At 44.4% G+C, this 18,427-nt stretch overlaps 2 protein-coding genes across 2 annotated transcripts in view; both read left to right on the forward strand.

Annotated features, from left to right (window-relative positions):
* The window catches only part of LOC129711679 (protein polyglycylase TTLL10-like), a 51,126-nt gene extending 41,845 nt beyond the window's left edge, over positions 1-9,281 (forward strand). The window contains exons 11-12 of the mRNA XM_055659504.1: positions 5,240-5,333; positions 7,798-9,281. Coding sequence (XP_055515479.1) covers positions 5,240-5,333; positions 7,798-8,435 — 732 coding nt within the window. The 3' untranslated portion in view covers positions 8,436-9,281. The remainder of the gene's footprint in view (positions 1-5,239; positions 5,334-7,797) is intronic.
* Positions 9,282-11,955: 2,674 nt separating this feature from the next.
* Positions 11,956-18,427, forward strand: part of LOC129711680 (protein polyglycylase TTLL10-like) — a 40,470-nt gene continuing 33,998 nt past the window's right edge. The window contains exons 1-2 of the mRNA XM_055659506.1: positions 11,956-14,011; positions 16,605-17,168. Of these exons, the coding sequence (XP_055515481.1) occupies positions 16,826-17,168 (343 nt within the window). The 5' untranslated portion in view covers positions 11,956-14,011; positions 16,605-16,825. The remainder of the gene's footprint in view (positions 14,012-16,604; positions 17,169-18,427) is intronic.

Genomic DNA, 18,427 nt, shown 5'->3' on the forward strand with positions numbered 1-18,427 from the left:
AAAAGCAAATGAAGGGAACAAAGTCCTTTAATTAATCAGAAAGGATGTTTCAATGAACAGATATCAGATCCTCCATTGTCCTCGGTGATTACTCAGTGGGCAGGATTTACAAACCAGTGGTACGGCAGCAATTTAGTGAAACACGAGAGGGCTCCATTTCTAATACACGGCCATTTGCTTTCTTCCCATTCAATGACATAACAAGACTTTGCATTGTGCAGCGCTTTGCATACATTAATACAATCCAAATAAATCATGGTGATGCCAGTGCAATGTTACATGCCGCCATCTGCATAGCTATGATTGGCCTGGCCATTGCTAGGCAACGGGTTTCAATCCACCAGAAATTCCACTGTGACCAACGCAAACTATTATTTTCCTTTCAGAAGAAGTCCTTTGATAAAGGCTTGATAGTTGATATGTGCTGCAGCAACTAACTATTAACGTTATATTGGACAAGCTTGTTTTTAAGCCGGCTCTGACAAACGGTATTTCGGCGCGGCTTGGGATCATTTTTAATGGATTATTTCCACTACCACTGGGCCAGGGTGTCACCAGCCAGCAGAGAGGCCACTGAGAGTTGACAGGCGCTTAAGTACAAAAGTGAATTTGCAGGGAAAAAACTCTGCTTTAAGTGTCGAATAGGTCAGGAGGATGCATTATTGGCAACAATGCTGAATGCAAGATTCAACTGTCCATGCATCAGTTAAAAAGTAAACACACAAAACCAAGCACAAAACTGATCAAATTTAAGTCCAGACATCAGACTGGACCTTTCATCGTGTAGACAATCACTCAAAGTCCATGTGAGGGAATTGTTTAAAGAAAAACATCCTGGAAGCTGTGTGCATGCGTGCATGTGCGTGTATGTGTGATGGAGTGTGTGTGATAGAGTGTGTGTGATATAATGAGTACGATAGTGAGTGTGAGTGTGTGCGTGTGTGTGAGTGTGAGTGCACAAGCCCTGCAAATCCCCTGCATGTATGAAGTGTGTACTGACTGACTGCTGTGAGCAGTGGCACTGTTCATCATCACTTGTACAAAATTGCTCTGCGCAGATAGGATGATGTCCCACCCACACCCTCTAACCCAGGGGTTCCCGACCTTTTTCAGCCCGTTTACCCCATGGCAACTTTAATAGCACACAGCTATGTTATTTCACTTATTTCTAAACAATTAATGATGAACAGATAACGGTTTACCAGAACCAAACACAGTCAGTCAATGAGAAAAAATATGTACTAATCCAGAATCAACAAATTTACACCCTGGGTAGGCGAATTTACCCCCGGTGATAAATTGACCCCAGGTTGGGAACCCTTGGGAACCATCATTCTACCCCAAACCCCCTCCCCAGCCCGCCGTGATTCACCCTTCTCCCGGGATCGGCAACACAAGGTGGTGAGGAAGGCATTCGGCACACTGGTCTGCATCAGTCAGGGGACTGAGCACAAGAGTTGGGTCATCATGCTACAGATGTACGAGTCACATGCGCAGATGTAAGGCCACATCTGAAGTACAGTCGACAGTTTTTTGGTTTTAGCCGTCCTGCTGCAGGAAGGTTGCCCATAAACCAGAAAGGGAGCAAGAACGTTTTACAAGTATGTCATCGGATCTGGAAGGTTTGAGTTATGAGTGACCGGATAGGCTGGGACTGTTTTATCAGGGGCAAAGGAGGGTGAGGCGTGACACTATACAACTTTATAAAACCATGAGGAGCATGGATAAAGTGAATGGTCACAGTCTTTATCCCAGGTTAGGGGAGTCTAAAACTAGAGAGTACAAGTTTAAGATGAGAGGGGAAAGATTTAAAGGAGCCACTTTTACACACAGAGGGCAGTATACATATGGAATGAACTGCCAGAGGAAGTGGTAGTGGTGAATACAATTGTAACATTTAAAGGGCACTTGGACAGGTACAAGGATAGAAAAAGTTTGGGGAGATATGGGTCCGGTGCAGGAAAATAGGATTAGCTGGGATAGGCAATTTAGTCGTCATGGAGGATTAGGGCCGAAGGGCCTGTTTCCATGCTGACTCTATCTGTCTATGACTTCCATCCCTTAATCCCGAGCAACTTCCCCAATAATTCCATCACAATTGCCCCTTTTTCCATGATCGGCCCCTTTGCCTACTAGCCGTAAACATACATATGAATTAAGAGCAGGTGGTGGCCACTCAGCAACTCAAGAAGCCTGCTCAATTATGTAGGATGATCGTGGCTGATCTCATTTCAGACTCTGAGAACTATAGACCAGTAAAACTAGCATCTGGACAGGATTCTGAGGGGTAGGATATACATGCATTGGAAAGATAAGCGATAGTCAACATGGTTTTGTTTGTGGGTGATCATGTGTCTCGGGAATTTGATGAGTTTTTTTAAGAAGTAACCAAGAAGGTTGATGAGGGCAGGACCATAGATGTAGTCTATGTGGATCTCAGCAAGGCTTTTTGATAAGCTTCTACATGGCAGGCTGTGCTGGTATTTGGATTGCATTAAGATGACACAAAACTTGGAGGCATAATGAGTGAATCATGAGGATAAAAGAGATATAAACAGATTATTGGGAAAAGCTGTGAATTATTACATTTTGCTGGGTGAAAAGTTGGGAAGTGCTCAAGCTAGAGAGCATGATATGAGGACAGGGATACGAGGACTCATGGACCCTGGGGAATGTGTGCCGAGCTCGTGGGCAGGTTTACGAAGCGGTTTGAAATAATGCGTCAAGTTCTGGCTCAGAGTACAAGAACAAGGAAGTAACAACGAGCTTCAGACTCGTATGGACGATTGTCATAAGGGATAGGAGTAGAATTAGGCCATTCGGCCCATCAGGTCTACACCACCATTTAATCATGGCTGATCTATCTCTCCTGACCCCATTCTTCCTGCCATCTTGCATGGTTCTGGGCACCACATGAAGGGAAGGTGTGAGGCTTCAGCAAGTGTGCAGGAATGATGTACCAAGTCGATCCCGGGGATGAAGGATTTTAGTTCTGCGGATAGGCTGGCTTTGCTGGAGTTGTTCTCGGTGGGACAGAGGGGAGTCTGATAAAGGTCTTTTTTTTTTTAAATATGAAGAATCCAGACAGAGTAGATAAAGAGATTGTGTTTCCATTAGTGGAGGATCAACAACCAGGTACAGAGCAAGATGATGATTCGCAAAAGAATGTAAAGTGGGAAATTAATATTTATTTTGCGGAATGAGTTGTTCATGTGTGGACTGCCCGACTGGGGCAGCGGTGGAGGGCGGTTCAGTTGTAGCTCGAGCCCTTCTTATTTTTCCTACCAAAATGTAACAATTCACAATTTTAAATCTTTGTCAATTCCAATAATCTGTTTATATTTTGTAGTTACTTTTTTGCAGCATTTACAAGGGAGTTGGATTTTACTGGGTTATATGGGAGGGACTGTCTGGATTACTCGAACATAGAGTTAAAGTGGTTTCAACAGACCAATGGCCTCTGTCCCCACCCTGTAATCACTCTGTCATCCCAAAAATCTCCATTTCAAATTTTGCACAAAATGCTCCCATAAAGTGCTTTTGGCAGATTAATTGTGAGGAGGGAGATACTTGATAATGCAAATCGTTGTAAAACACAGTGTTGGAGTAACTCAGAGAGTCCCGACTCAAAATGTTGTGATCCTCTTGGTCCCGACCCGAAATGTTGCCTATCCATGTCTTCCAGAGATGCTGCTTGACCCGTTGCATTACTCCAGCATTTTGTGTTCTACCAAAGATTCTGCAGTTCCTTGTGTTTGTACAAATTGTTGGCTGGATCTAAGTTTGTGGTTTTGTTGAACCAGTTTGGTTGGCTGATGTCGAAACAGGAACACACCAATCCCGGAGGGGTGCAGCTCATCCCACCTGACTTTTAACAAAGTCAATGCTTCCCCCGTGAGGTGATGCTTCCTGTAGGAATGACACAAGTGGCAACACTCCTCCCTCGTTGATGATGTGATGCGTTCTGATGTTACAGAGGAGGAGGAGGAGGGGAGGTGGGGATACCACTCGGACTGTGGGAAGACCAAGTTAAAACCTTGAGGTTTGCAGATGTACGTTGCACAAAGCGATGTTTTTTTACTGCCATCTGCTGGACCTTGAACATCTGATTCATAAACCCTGACTCTGGAAAGAGTTTACGATTGCGTGTTCTGGTCAAAACCAACATAGTCCCATTCCTGCCAGTTACCTGTGTTAGCTTTGAGGTGGATAGGCTGAGGTCAAATTCCCTTCATCCATGTAAACCACTTTAATTACAAAGCATGAGAATGATCATTTGCAGGAATAACAGATTCACAGGAAATCATAGCGAGGATATTTTAATGTTAAAATAGAATGTGATAAGTTAAGATCAGGGGTGAGTCTGTTTGTAATCCGATGGCCAATGCTAGGGTTGAAACATGAACTAAAATAGATACAGAACAGTACACAGGCCCATCGTATCTTCATCGACCATGAAGCTAATCAAACTAATCCCTTATGCCCACACATGTTCTGTATTTCCCTATTCCCTGCTTGATCGTATGATCTATTCCCTACATCTAAACACCTTAAAACCCATTGTGCATCACCTCCCCTGCAAGTGTGCTCCACACACCACACACTCTATGTAAAAACAATTGCAATCGCCAATCACCTTTAAACCTTCCCCTCTCATCTTAACCGAATATTTGAACTTTCCATCTACTCTGTCTGTGCCGCTCACAATTCTATCAGGTTGCGTCTTATCTTCAACACTACGGAGAAAATGACCAATTTTATCCGTCCCCGCCTTATAGCTAATGCTCCTGAATCCAGGCAACATCCTGGAGCAACCGCTAGCACTCTCACTTAGCACTATCCTACACGCTAGGGACAATTTACAATCTTTACAGAAGCCAAGTTACAAACCTGTATGTCTTTAGAGTGTGGGAGGACACCAGAGCACCTGGGGAAAACCAATGCAGTCATGGGCAAAATGTACAAACTCCGTACAGACAAAAGCCCATAGTCGGTATCGAACCGGGGTCTCTGGTGCTGTAAGGCAGCAACTTTACCGCTGTGCCACCATGCTGGCCTTTTGCGGCTCTGTCACACTCTCCAGTTTTCCAGTCCTTGTAAAGGCATTAAGTAAGTCATCTGCTATCTCTGGGGTCACCTCGCCATCCATTCGCCAGCTCCTGGCAGCAATCACCCACTGTCCTCTTTCAACATGAATGTCTCGAGAGGAATAACGTGCCATGCTTGAACCCTTCCGCAGGTCTGGTTGCTGGAGATGAACTCAAACCCATCTTTGCAGAGAAACTGTGAGATCCTCAAAACTGTCATCCCCAAAGTAATGAATGAAGCTCTTGGTAAGTTTACCATTCTTATTTTTATATTATTGTAGATTTAGGAAGATGTTTCTACTAAATCGAAGATATTTTAAGCAGTGTTTTATGGAGTATAGAAATATAGAGCATGAAACAGGCCATTCGGCCCATCATGTCCTCGACAGCCGGTTGATCCATACTAATCCCACCTCCCCGCACTGTATCCTGTGGGCCTAAATGATTCAAGTGCCTATCTAGAAACTCATTAAATGCTGTCAGTGATTCTGCTTCCACCATTCTTTACAGCAGTGTATTCCAGGTACTCGCCACTCTCTGAGCAAAGAAGGTCCCCTCCAGATTCCCTCTAAACTTCTTCCCCCTTATCCTAAATACATGTTCTCTTGCCTACCCCTGATAAGAACAGAGGTTGCTGCAGTCTCCTCTTAACCTCGGGGAGAACAGTTTCTCCAGTCTCTCCTCATAACCAAACTGGTGAATCTCCTCCACACCCTCTTCAGTACTATCACATCTTTCCTACTGTGTGGTGCCCAGAACTGCACACATCTGAGGTCCGAACAAAGTTATAGTCAGAGAGCGATACAGCATGGAAAGAGGTCCTTCAGCCTTACTCATGTTGACCAAGTTGGCTAATCAAGATGGTTCGATGACCCATACACCTCCAAACCTTTCCCATTTACGTACCGGTCGAAGTGACTTTTAAATATCATAACGTTTCCACCACATCCTCGGTCAGCTCATTCCCTGTACCCATTGCCATCTGTATGAAAAACTTACCCCTCAATTCCCTATTAAATCTTTCGTCTCTCACCTTATATCTACACCCTTTAGTTTTCGCCTCCCTTCACCTGGGGAAGAGACTCTGACTGTACACCTTATGATTTTATAAACCACTCTGAAGTCATCCCTCAATGTTTCCAGTAGTGGGTGAGTCCTAGGACCAGAGGGCACATCTCAGAATAAAAGGACGTATCTTTAGAATGGAAATGAGGAGGAATTTATTTTGCCAGAGGATAGTAAATCTGTAGAATTAATTCCCATAGTCGGCTGTAAAGGCCAAAGTCAATGGGTATTTCTAAAGTGGAGATTGATAGGTTTTTGATTAGGAAGGGTGTCAAAGATTACGGGGAGAAGGCAGGTAAATGGGGATGAGAAAGAAAAATAGATCAGCCATGATCAAATGGCGGAGCAGACTCGATGGGCCGAATGACCTCATTCTGCTCATGTCTTGTGGTCTTCCTCCTATCTTCCAGGGAAAAAAAGACCCAGCTTATCCAGGCTTCCCATGTATCACAAACCTTCCAGATCTGGTAACATCGTTGTAAATCTTTCTTATGCCCTTTTCCATATAATGACGTCCTTCCTATAACAGAATGACCAGAACTGTACACAATTCTCCAAATGTGGTCCTACCAACATCTTGTGCAACTGCAACATGACATCCCAACTACAGTTCACCTGGCCTATGAAGGCATACATGCCAAACATTTTCTTCATCACACTATCTACCTATCGCCACTTTTAGGGAACCATGTGCCTACACCCCTAAATCTGTCTGTTCCACAACAATCCTCTGGACCCTACTCTTTACGTATAAGTTCTGCCTCATTTGTCCAGCAAAACGCAATACCATGCATTTATCTGAATTAAATCCATTGACCATTGGCCCAGTTGATCCAAATCCCATTATAATTGCAGATCACTATGTACTTAACCACTAATGTTAGTGTCACTCACAAATTTACTAACTATGCCATCAACACTCACATCCAAATCGTTAATAAAAATGAGCAAACAACAATGGGCCCAGCGTTGATTCACTGGTCTATAGTTCCCAGGCCGTTCCCTACAGCTTAAATAGGGGCACAAGAATAATTATCTCAAGTGTGTCCTATATCCCTATACGTCTCAAGGGAATCACTTGATCCCAGCAGTCCATACCTGACATATACCTCCTTCATTTTCTCGACCAGTGCCTCCATATCTATTGATATCCAAAGTTCCCTAATCCTGACCAACGTGCCATTCTGTCTACCAGGCACATGCTGGCCCTGAACTCTCCCTATTTCATGTTTAAAACCCTCCCATTTACCATCAATCCCTTTACCGGCAAGCAGCCACCCACAAGAAACCATTGAAAGTTCCTGCTTATCGCTATCAAAATTGGTAGGAAGGCAGTTCAGATACCAAAGATAGACACAAAATGCTGGAGTAACTCAGTCATCTTGAGTCTGAAAAAGGGTTCTGATCTGAAACATCACCCGTTCCTTTTCTCCAGAGATGCTACCTTGCCTGCTGAATTACTCCAGCATTTTGTGTCTAACCTCAGCATCAAAATTTGCTTTGCTCCAGTATAGAACTTCAACTTTTGAACATCGCAATTTAAAGTAGTGTTTAACCTTCCTGCCTTTGCATTCAATGCCCCAAATGGAATATGGAAAAAGCTGCAAGCAAAATTAATATTCTTCTCATTTTTTATTTCTCTTAGATTTGGTGCTTGAAATATTCAGAAAATCTTCCAGGGGAATGTGTATCTTGCCACTTGACACACAGAAAGAATTTGTCCTGTTGTATAATGGCTCTCCCAAGGAGCCATTTCTGAAATCATTTAAAGACAGGCTAGAATACAAGATATCAGAAAGAGCAACAATTCTGAAACGTCCTCAGCATTCCGAGAACAGACCACAGCTAAAAGTTGTGACGAGTATAGAGTTGATGACAACAACGGATCCTATCTCAATTCAGACAAGACTTGTACCCAATTTTACTTCACTGATCCATCAAGGGCAATTGCCACAACATTTGCGTTCTGCCAAGAATAGAAGCAACGGTGACGTCCCGTCTCGTGATCACCAAGCTGGAGCCTCCTCAGATGAACAGAGTCAGCAGCAGCACGCCCCAGAGTTAGGTTTATCCAAGCGGAGGACAATGGCTCCACAGTTAGGGCCAGCAGGCATTAAGCAACATTCTGCTGGCCCTCACCTGCGTAAGAGTCTGCAGGACAACCTCCTCACGTTTAACGCTTCCTTTCATTCTCTGATCATCACCAGGAACCACCTCAGTTCCAAGAAGGTCGTACCAAAAGGAACGGAGATGAAGATTGACTCTAAAGCAATCCACACGTGACCTGGCACTGTCAACAATGGCAGGGGGGTGCTCTTTTTACAGTTAATGTTGAAATTAAAATCAAATGTTTTTCATAAAATGTTCTGAATGTTTAATTAGCTTTGCCAGAGGTGAGTCATAGACTATTCCATGTTTGACAATGTGAAGTAAAAATATCCTTTGGGTGCATTAGTTACTCATTTATAATGAATAAAAGTGGTGTTTGTGATGTGGTGTTTTTACAATGAATTCTTCATTACGCTAATTGTTACTTCAGATTGTGGAATTAAGAACTTATTAATTTAATGGACAAATGTCTGAATCGAGAAAGTTCTTCAATATAACTTCGAGGCTGATAGTAGAATGTTGACCGAGCTACATAAATTAACTGATGTAAATCCTCTGCCAAATTCTGAAGGATCTATTTTGCCCCTGAGCCTGCTAGTTAGTCTGCACATCATCATAGAAACATAGACATAGAAACATAGAAAATAGGTGCAGGAGTAGGCCATTCGGCCCTTCGAGCCTGCACCGCCATTCAATATGATCATGGCTGATCATCCAACTCAGTATCCCATCCCTGCCTCTCCATACCCCCTAATCCCTTTAGCCACAAGGGCCACATCTAACTCCCTCTTAAATATAGCCAATGAACTGGCCTCAACTACCGTCTGTGGCAGAGAATTCCACAGATTCACCACTCTCTGTGTAAAAAAGGATTTTCTCATCTCGGTCCTAAAAGACTTCCCCCTTATTCTTAAACTGTGACCCCTAGTTCTGGACTTCCCCAACATCGGGAATAATCTTCCTGCATCTAGCCTGTCCAACCCCTTAAGAATTTTGTAATTTTCTATAAGATCAGTATATCGATGGTATACTGTAAATTGCCAATGGGTCATTATCTTCACAAGAATATCCATTATACTCATTCATCTGGTCAGTTGCAATGAGAATATTGAACAACATTTTTTGGTGTGCAAACTAAAAACTGAACATGTATAAGCAAAGAAATGCAGATGCTGGTTTATACCAAAGATAGACACAAAGTGCTGGAGTAACTCAACAGGTCAGGCAGCATCTCTGGAGAAAAAGGATGGGTGAGTTTCGGGGCGGTTCCCTGAACTTGCTGGAGATCTTCAGTGGTGCATCTTTTATTAACAGAGAATGCATGTTTTGGGAGAATTACCTTTTATCGGAAAAACAAATGCATTCCGTTTTGCAGAGAATTGGGATGGGGTGGAGAACACAAAGGAAATGCCTGTGGTAGGTGGAGACGGAGAGAGACGGAGAGAGTGAATGGCGTGCTGGTGGGGAGGGGGAGGTGAATGTTGGTTGCCTGAAGCTGAAACCTCTGGAGCAGACCGACGAGGTCAGAGGAGAGAGAAAACCACACTGGTCTAGTGACCAACAGGACTGTGCGGTTACTGGAAATCTGAAATAAAAGAGAAGCCTGCAAATACTTGACAGGCCAGGCAGCATCTGTGGGGGTAAAATCTCAGATCATGTTGCATGTTGATAACCACTCAAAAAGGCCGATTCTAACACAGATAAGTTGGTTGTCTGCAGTTATTCAATTCAAATTTAAGTTTATTGATGCCCATCTTGTACCCACACGGACTTTTATGTTGCGTCTGAAGTTTCCAGGTCTCTGGGTCCAGGTGGCCTGACAAGAGTTCTGATGCAGGCTCTCTACCTGAGAGATTGGCTACCCCCCTACCACCACAGATGCTGCCTGACCCACTGAACATACCAGCAGTTTGCTTTTTACGCCAGATTACAGCAGCTGCACTCTCATGCGTCTCCAAACCTACAAGACCCACCGCATCTCTTTGACCTTTGCTGTCTTGAGCTGCGGAGACAAAACAGATCGAGGAAAGTTCAAAGACATGCACTCCACACTAAGTGTCAGACGAGTCCAACTTATCCGGGATAGAACCAGGCAACCCTTAGAAGGGTTGCTGCAATTAAAGGCCATGGACTACATGTGACGTGATTCTTTATGTTTGTGTATCTTAGAGTGAATGTGTGTCACTAAGTTTATGTGTGCATGTATGCATGTACATATAGTATATATGTATGTATATGTGCATCCATATGTCTGTTCATTTGTGTATGCCTTTGACCTTGGGCACATGCCTGTGTATATGTACATATATGTATGCATATCTGTCTGTGTGCCTGCACTTATATACGTACAGAGTCACTGCTTAACTACGTTTCCCTAACTGAATCAAATTTGCATGATCCACTGTTTTGTGTTAAAGTGATTCGTCCACTAATCTACTGAATCCGTTTTTTAAAGACATCAGGTTTCTCTGGATTCAGCCAGCTTCTGTTTAAATTATGTGTGCGGGCTCCCATCACAATAAGTAGATCGCTTGTTTATTTTCATCATTGATGTTATTTGCAACAAAGGAATCTGATATCATCTCGCAATACACCTCCCAGAACTGGGTCTGAGAGTCAAAAGCTGTCAGCTGTCCTGGGAATTCTTCCCTTGAATTAAGGCCCTCATTTGGTGGACATTCTTCCCTTTGGTTCTGGTTTGGGGCATTCGATACATTACTGCAGCTACCACGTAAATGTGTGTCACTTTAACTTTCATACACATTGGAAAAATCAAATTTGTCAAAGTCAGCTTTGGGGATCTAGTGTACTCGGGACAGTTTCTGAGAGTCATGGAACTAACCAGGAGCAGGTGGTTTTAGATCTGATGATAAATATTTAATCTGTAAATATTCCCCCTTACCTCAGGCATTTTCTGTAGCTGTGATTGTACACAGCATGTGGATGGGGCACAGTTCATGTCACTGCTATACAGAAACTATGTGAATGAACTGGAGGCGGTGCAGTGATTTACAATTTGTCACCAGAACTGCAACTGGAAATTAAAGGGTCACCTGAACAGTGTAGAAGCTGGAGAGAGACTGGCTGGGTGATATAAAATCATTCTTGCTCTCGACAGAGTGTATGCAAGGGCGCTGAGTGTACTTCGCTTCAATACAAGGTTCGTGGATGAAGAGTTAGAGAGGTTGAATCACCCGGTGGGCAGTTGAGGTATGAAACTAGACACAAAATGCTGGAGTAACTCAGCGGGACAGGCAGCGTCTCTGGAGAGAAGGAGTGGGTGACGTTTCGGGTCAAGACCCTTCCTCAGACTCAGGGGAGAGGGAGATACAGAGATAAATAAATAAATAATCTTATTTATATAGCACATTTTCAGTCAACTTGCATTGACCCCAAAGTGCTTCACATAATTACATTACATTACACACAGGCAAAGGTGGGTGAAGTGTCTTGCCCCAAGGACACAACGACAGTATGCACTCCAAGCGGGATTCGAACCGGCTACCTTCCGGTCGCCAGCCGAACACTTAGCCCATTGTGCCATCTGTCGTCCCAGATAAGGCAGGATACGGTGAGGCATCAAAGGGGGGGATGAAGTTCAAGGAGAATATAGAATCGGTCATTGTTAGCTAGGAAAAGGCGACAACAAAGCATACAAAGATAAAATTTAATTGGGGGATAGTCAGAGTAGTCGGAGAACTAGGAAGGGATGGAGAGAGATGGATTCATACTGGTGGGGGGGGAAGCTGCCCAAACGAAATATGAGGTGATGCTCCTGTATGCTTTGTTGTCACCTTCTCCTAGCTAACAATGATCTACATTTACCTTGAGCTTCATCCCTTTTGATGTCTCGTTTACACACCTCGGCCTTCCTTATCTCTGTGTCTCCCTCTCCCCCAACCCTCAGTCTGAAGACGAGTCTCAACCTGACGTCACCCTTTCCTTCTATCTAGAGATGCTGCCTGTCCCACTGAGTTACTACGCATTTTGTGCCTATCTTCAGTGTAAATCAGCATCTGCAGTTCTTTCCTGCACATGAGGTATGGATCTCGTTGTTTGAAAGAGTGGGAGAGGTAGAGGTGGAAACCACTTGCTGCATCCACACCGTACTTGGATATTTACTTGAAGTGCCACAACATGAAGGACCCATTGCCTCTGAGCCATGGACAAACTTTAGCCAACCATGTGTATGTTGACAATGTGTGCATCTACACTCATCTCATTTACCAACTGCAGGACATAGCCATCTATGCCTTGGCGAGTTAAACTCTCAACTAGATACCCAGACCAGTTCTGGGCCAGTGGGAGTGTGTTACATTTTGCAAGGAGACTTTGAAAGCATCTTTGAGGCACCTTGTCCTGGTGATTTATTACTGTGATGAAGTTTGAAGCAGAGTGACCATTGCTGAAGAGTCTGCTTTGACATATTCAAACACTGTGGCCCACCGGAGGAGTTGGCCAAGTGTGTGCTCAGAGCCTCGATGCTGAGACAATGCCCGTTGCCCTGGGAGGGAACACTGGCATCCATGTCCAAACCCCAACCAATACATTTGGAGGATTTTATGGAGATAAGGATGGTGATACCTTTCTGGTGCTTTGAAGTGCCTGCTGTGGATAGACCATGGAGTTGAAGCATTAAGATAATTGCTGACTATAAGCTTACAACTGTGTTTGTGGACCTGAAGCTTTGAGCATTCAAACGTACAGGAAATGAAGGTAAAGCTTTTCATCAGGGTCTTTACTAAGAGGTGTCGCTGCTGATGCTGGAGACCAGTTGCCGCCGTGCTCCGGAGATATGGATGCAGAGCTGTTGAGTATTGAGCACTGCATCCTTCCAACAAAAGGACACAAAGTGCTGGAGTAACTCAGCGGGTCAGGCAGCATCTCCGGAGACAAGGGCTAGGTGACGCATCAGGTCAGGACCCTTCATCAGTTTAGTTTAGTTTATTATCACGTGAACCGAGATACAGTGAAAAGCTTCTGTTGCGTGCGAACCAGTTCAGTCTTCTGACTGTTTGTAGAGTAGGGGAAGAGAGCTGGAAGGAAGGAGGGCTAGGACAAAGCCTGGCAGGTAATAGGCTGATACAGGTGGTGGAGGGGGGAGGGGGTTTATAGGCAGTTGGCGGATAAAGGCCAGAGATGAAAATACAGAAGGTGTGAGACAAAAGGATTGAACAGCTGCGAATTGTGACAAAAGTCCCCAAGCCGAAATGTCTATAATCAGTCTGATGAAGGGTCCCGACCCGAAACGTCACCTACCCTGGTCTTCCAGAGATACTGCCAGACCCGCTGAGTTACACCAGCACTTTGTGTCTTATTTTGTAAAACAGCATCTGCAGTTCCTTGTATCTACATTTGGAATAGTTCCTTACAGAACTCTTTCCAAACTTGTTTGGGGGTGTGGACAAGTAAATTAAAGGTAATGGTATCAACTTAATCCAAGTGATCTCTCAGCTGTCAGCGATGAAGATAGAATCACTATTTCACTGATAGCTTTTGGGGGAGAGTTGTCATGTTCTTCCCCAAATGGTGATAAACTTGGTGCTCTGCGTTGTGGCTGGTACTGCAATTATAATTCCCACTAGCTACCCAGCAGCTGGTTGCTTGGTTACAGCTGTTGTTTACTGTGTTGGGGAAATGACCGGTCCTCATCAATTTGCAAACAAATATCTCCTGTGATAGCAGGACAGGACTTACATGTTCTGTTATATATCTAAACATGCATGCACATATGGCAAGCTACAAGTGTTGTGAGTACTCTGTGGTGCTATGTGGGTGGATGGACAGTTTGTTAATGGGTGTGTGAACTAGCTGTGCAAAGGTATGCTCAGGATTTTACTTTGTTGGGCAGCAGCTCTGCTGCTAATTACATTGGGCGCTGTAAGTTCGGTTCCTGCTGCTTCTCAAATGTCTTCAGAAATGGGTCTCGTGTTCTGCGATGTTTACACTCTGTGTCTCGGCGTTGTGTGCTGCAGTCGACACTGTTCTCACCCATGGGTGAGAAGTTTGTGTGTGTGTGTGTGTGTGTTTGTTCAGGAGACGCTGCAGGGACTGAAAGGGAAATCCGAGTGTTGTCACTCCGGTGTAGCTTGCGGGTGTGGGCACTGCGTCTCGAAAAGCAGGCAATTTCTGGATTTAGCCTTGTGCGAGTTCTCTCCCTGGTGGGACTGCAGTCAAGTGTGAATGAGATGCTCCAGCCATTTCCCCCTCACCTCTTTGCCACACGGAATGGTGGCTGATGTCACCCGTCTCCAAGGACCCCAAGCAGAAGTATGGAGACCTCTCAGCGACCACTCTCATTTCAAAGGTGTCTTTTAATGCATTTTTGTTTCAGATGGTTTTCAAATGTCTGAGTTAAATTTAAGGCTGGTCAAAATCATATTTTAAGTACAATTATATTTTGCATTGCCTCACACATTCAAAATGCTTCCAATGCAGGAACTGTGTTGGATTCAGTGGGATGTGCAGGAAGTGGGAGGGTGGGCAGCTAATCATCTTACACGTTTTCACGCTGTGAACAAGACATGTTTCTCGCTTGGGCTTGGCAGCAAGGTTTATGAAGCACCACAGATTTATCACAGCCATTCCCAAACCAGCAGCCTTTGTGGGCAGCTGAGGGAACACACGCCCAGTCTGCCTTGGCCTACGCAATCTCCCAGTTTCCACACATTCCCCTTCCCATTCCCACGCTGACCTTTCTGTCCTGGGCCTCCTCCACTGTCAGAGTGACATCACACGCAAATTGGACGAACAACACTTCATATTTCGCTTGGGCAGCTTACAACCCAGCGGTTTGATTCATGATTTCACTCATTTCGAGTAACCTGTGCATTCCCTCCCCCACTCCAGTCGTCCTACTAATTCCACTGTTTACATCCATATATCCCTTTGTTTCTCCTTCGCTCCATAGATGCTGCTGCACCCACTGAGTTTCTCCAGCACTTTTGTCTACCTATCCCTTTGTTATCACATCATATGCTGAGAGAATGGAGCAACTGGGCTCATTGAAACATATAAGATTGTTAAGGGCTTGGACACGCTAAAGGCAGGAAACATGTTCCCGATGTTGGGGGAGTCCAGAACCAGGGGCCACAGATTAAGAATAAGGAGTAAGCCATTTAGAACGGAGACGAGGAAACACTTTTTCTCACAGAGAGTGGTGAGTCTGTGGAATTCTCTGCCTCAGAGGGCGGTGGAGGCAGGTTCTCTGGATGCTTTCAAGAGAGAGCTAGATAGGGCTCTTAAAAATAGCAGAGTCAGGGGATATGGGGAGAAGACAGGAACGGGGTACTGATTGGGGATGATCAGCCATGATCACATTGAATGGCTGGCTCGAAGGGCCGAATGGCCTGCTCCTGCACCTATTGTCTATCGTCTATTGTCTATTGTTATCTTCCCCAGCCAACAATGTGTTATTATGGGATCCGCCCTTCCTTGGTTATCTGTTGCCAGTCCTTTCTTGTTCTGGCCTTTTCTTACCTCCAGTTCCCTCCCCTCTACAACTCTCTTTATCAGTGTTAGAAATCACCGTGACTGTGTTATTACATAAATATCCACAACGGCCTCTACGGGTGTCAGAGGTTATGGAGAGAAGGCAGGAAAATGGGGGTAGGTGGGAAAGATAGATCAGCCAAGATCTAATGGCGGACTGGACTTAATAAACAGATACTATAGCAATAGTCCACTCCTTAGTAAGCAAACAAGTTTATTTATATACAGGGTAGCACATTTCAGAAACAAGGCAATTCAAAGTGCTTTACACAAAGCATTAAAAAGCAATCAAAAGCAATTAAAAACAGTCATTAAAAAAGAATAGAAAAATAAAAAGCAAGCTACAATCATTAAAAAAGAATAGAAAAATAAGACAAGCTACAATGGAATAAGACAAGTATAAAATACACAAATAAAAGTTATAGTGCTGTGTAAGAAATGAATAATTATTTAATTTAATTAACAATGGGAGTGCCAGTCTAAATTACGTGACTCTGGGAAGGTGTTTGAAGCAACATGCTTTTCCTCGGGTATGAGAATGCTACTAATGCAGGTAAGAGAGGTTTTTCAAGAGAGTTAGATTTAGCTCTTAGGGATAAAGGAATCAAGGGATATGGAGAAAAAGCAGGGAATGGGGTACTGATTTTGGAAGATCAGCCATGATCATATTGAATAAATAATAAAAATAAAATAAATAAAATAAAAATGGCGGTGTTGGCTCGAAGGGCCGAATGGCCTATTCCTGCACCTATTTTCTATGTTTCTATGTAAGGCAGAATTAAGTCAGTTTGATGCATTAACTAATCTTGCCTGTTGTACAAGGTGTGACAAGAGTTCACTCTGGTCTTCCAGCTTGCCAGCCACTGCGTTGAGCTTCACTGGTTTTCATCAAGGCTCCTGGGGAGTGACGGCGAGGAAGAGATTCCAAATGTCGAGGCTGTGGATGAAGAGGTGGAAGCCACAATGAAGCTACGAGCCTCATGAACGATCAACAGCTGGGAAAGACCTGACTGAGGAAGTAACAGGAGAGGAGCATTCTGAGAAGCAACAAACAGTGCCATGTGATTGTGAAAATGAACCCTGATAGAGTGGACAAAGAGACACACGATGAACTAAAGACAGAGGAACGGCTTGACGCTGCTCTGAGTACAGTGGCCAACGGCGAGAGTCTGAACGGAGGTGCCCAAGATGAGACTGCTAATGGAGTATTCGCCCTGACCAACAGCAATGGGCAGCCCAATGCTGGCACTGGAATCCAGTGTTTGCCCGATCTGGTCAGAGCAGCTGGAGATAGACCAGCCCAGTGGGAGAACGAGTTGGAGACAGCAACTGAAGACCTGCCGAGTGAGAACATGAATCTACTGAACCAAACAGTCCAAGCGCTGTTCTATCAAGCAAGGAGATTTGCCAAAAAAGGTGAGTTCACTTTTAGATTTACTTACAGTGAATTTCACTGTAATCTCTTTCAATTAGTCCCAGCTCTGTGAGCTCAGGGGAGGAACAGATGGAGCTCATGGACCAGGCTATGGGAACTGAGAAACAAGATTGCCGGAGGCTCTGTGTGGGCAAGGTAATAGATACAGTTGGCTCCAATTGAAACTTACAACTTCTTATACACTGTTTGACAAGATCTAGGCAGCAGTAGGGTGGCGCAGTGGTAGAGTTGCTGTCCCACAACGCCAGAGACCTGGGTTCGATCCTGACGACGGGTGCTGTCTGTACAGAGTTTGTACGTTCCCCCTGTGAGCGCGTGGGTTTTCCCCGTTTGCTCCGGTTTCCTGACCCACACCAAAAACGGACAACTTTGTAGGTTAATTGTCTTCTGTAAATTATAAATTGTCCCTAGTGTGCAGGATAGTGTTAGTGTATGGGGTGATTGCTGGTCGGAGCCGACTCAATGGGGCGAAGGGCCAGTTTTTGCGCTGTACTTCCGAAGTCTAAAATCTAATTATACAGCCAGAACCCTCGCCATTTTGGGAATTCATTCTATGTGGAGGAAGAGGTTGTGATTCAGGTGACTTTCTACACTGTGTCTTTGGGTTTGTGTTTGGCTCAGATGGGACAGTTCATTTGTAAATGCATTGAGAAGAGGAATGTGGTAACTGGCCTCCAAGTCCCCTTAGTCATGGAGTATTACAGCACAGAAACTGGCCATTCAGCCCGCAATATCCATGTTGACTATCAACGGCCCTATCATTCCTTCAAATTTCATTTGCTAACAGTTTTAGTTTTAGAGATGCAGCGCTGAAACTGACCTTTTGGCCCACCGCGTCCGCACAGACCAGTGATCCCCGCACATTAACATTGTCCTACACACACTAGGGACAATTTACATTTACACATAGCCAATTAACCTACAATCCTGAATGCCTTTGGAGTGTGGGAGAAACATAGAAACATAGAAAATAGGTGCAGGAGTAGGCCATTCGGCTCTTCGAGCCTGCACCACCATTCAATATGATCATGGCTGATCATCCAACTCAGTATCCTGTACCTGTCTTCCCTCCATACCCCCTGATCCCTTTAGCCACAAGGGCCACATCCAACTCCCTCTTAAATATAGCCAATGAACTGGCCTCAACTACCTTCTGTGGCAGAGAATTCCAGAGATTCACAACTTTCTGTGTGAAAAATGTTTTTCTCATCTCCGTCCTAAAAGATTTCCCCCTTATCCT

Source organism: Leucoraja erinacea, chromosome 30, assembly GCF_028641065.1.
Source record: "Leucoraja erinacea ecotype New England chromosome 30, Leri_hhj_1, whole genome shotgun sequence".
NCBI lineage: Eukaryota > Metazoa > Chordata > Chondrichthyes > Rajiformes > Rajidae > Leucoraja > Leucoraja erinaceus.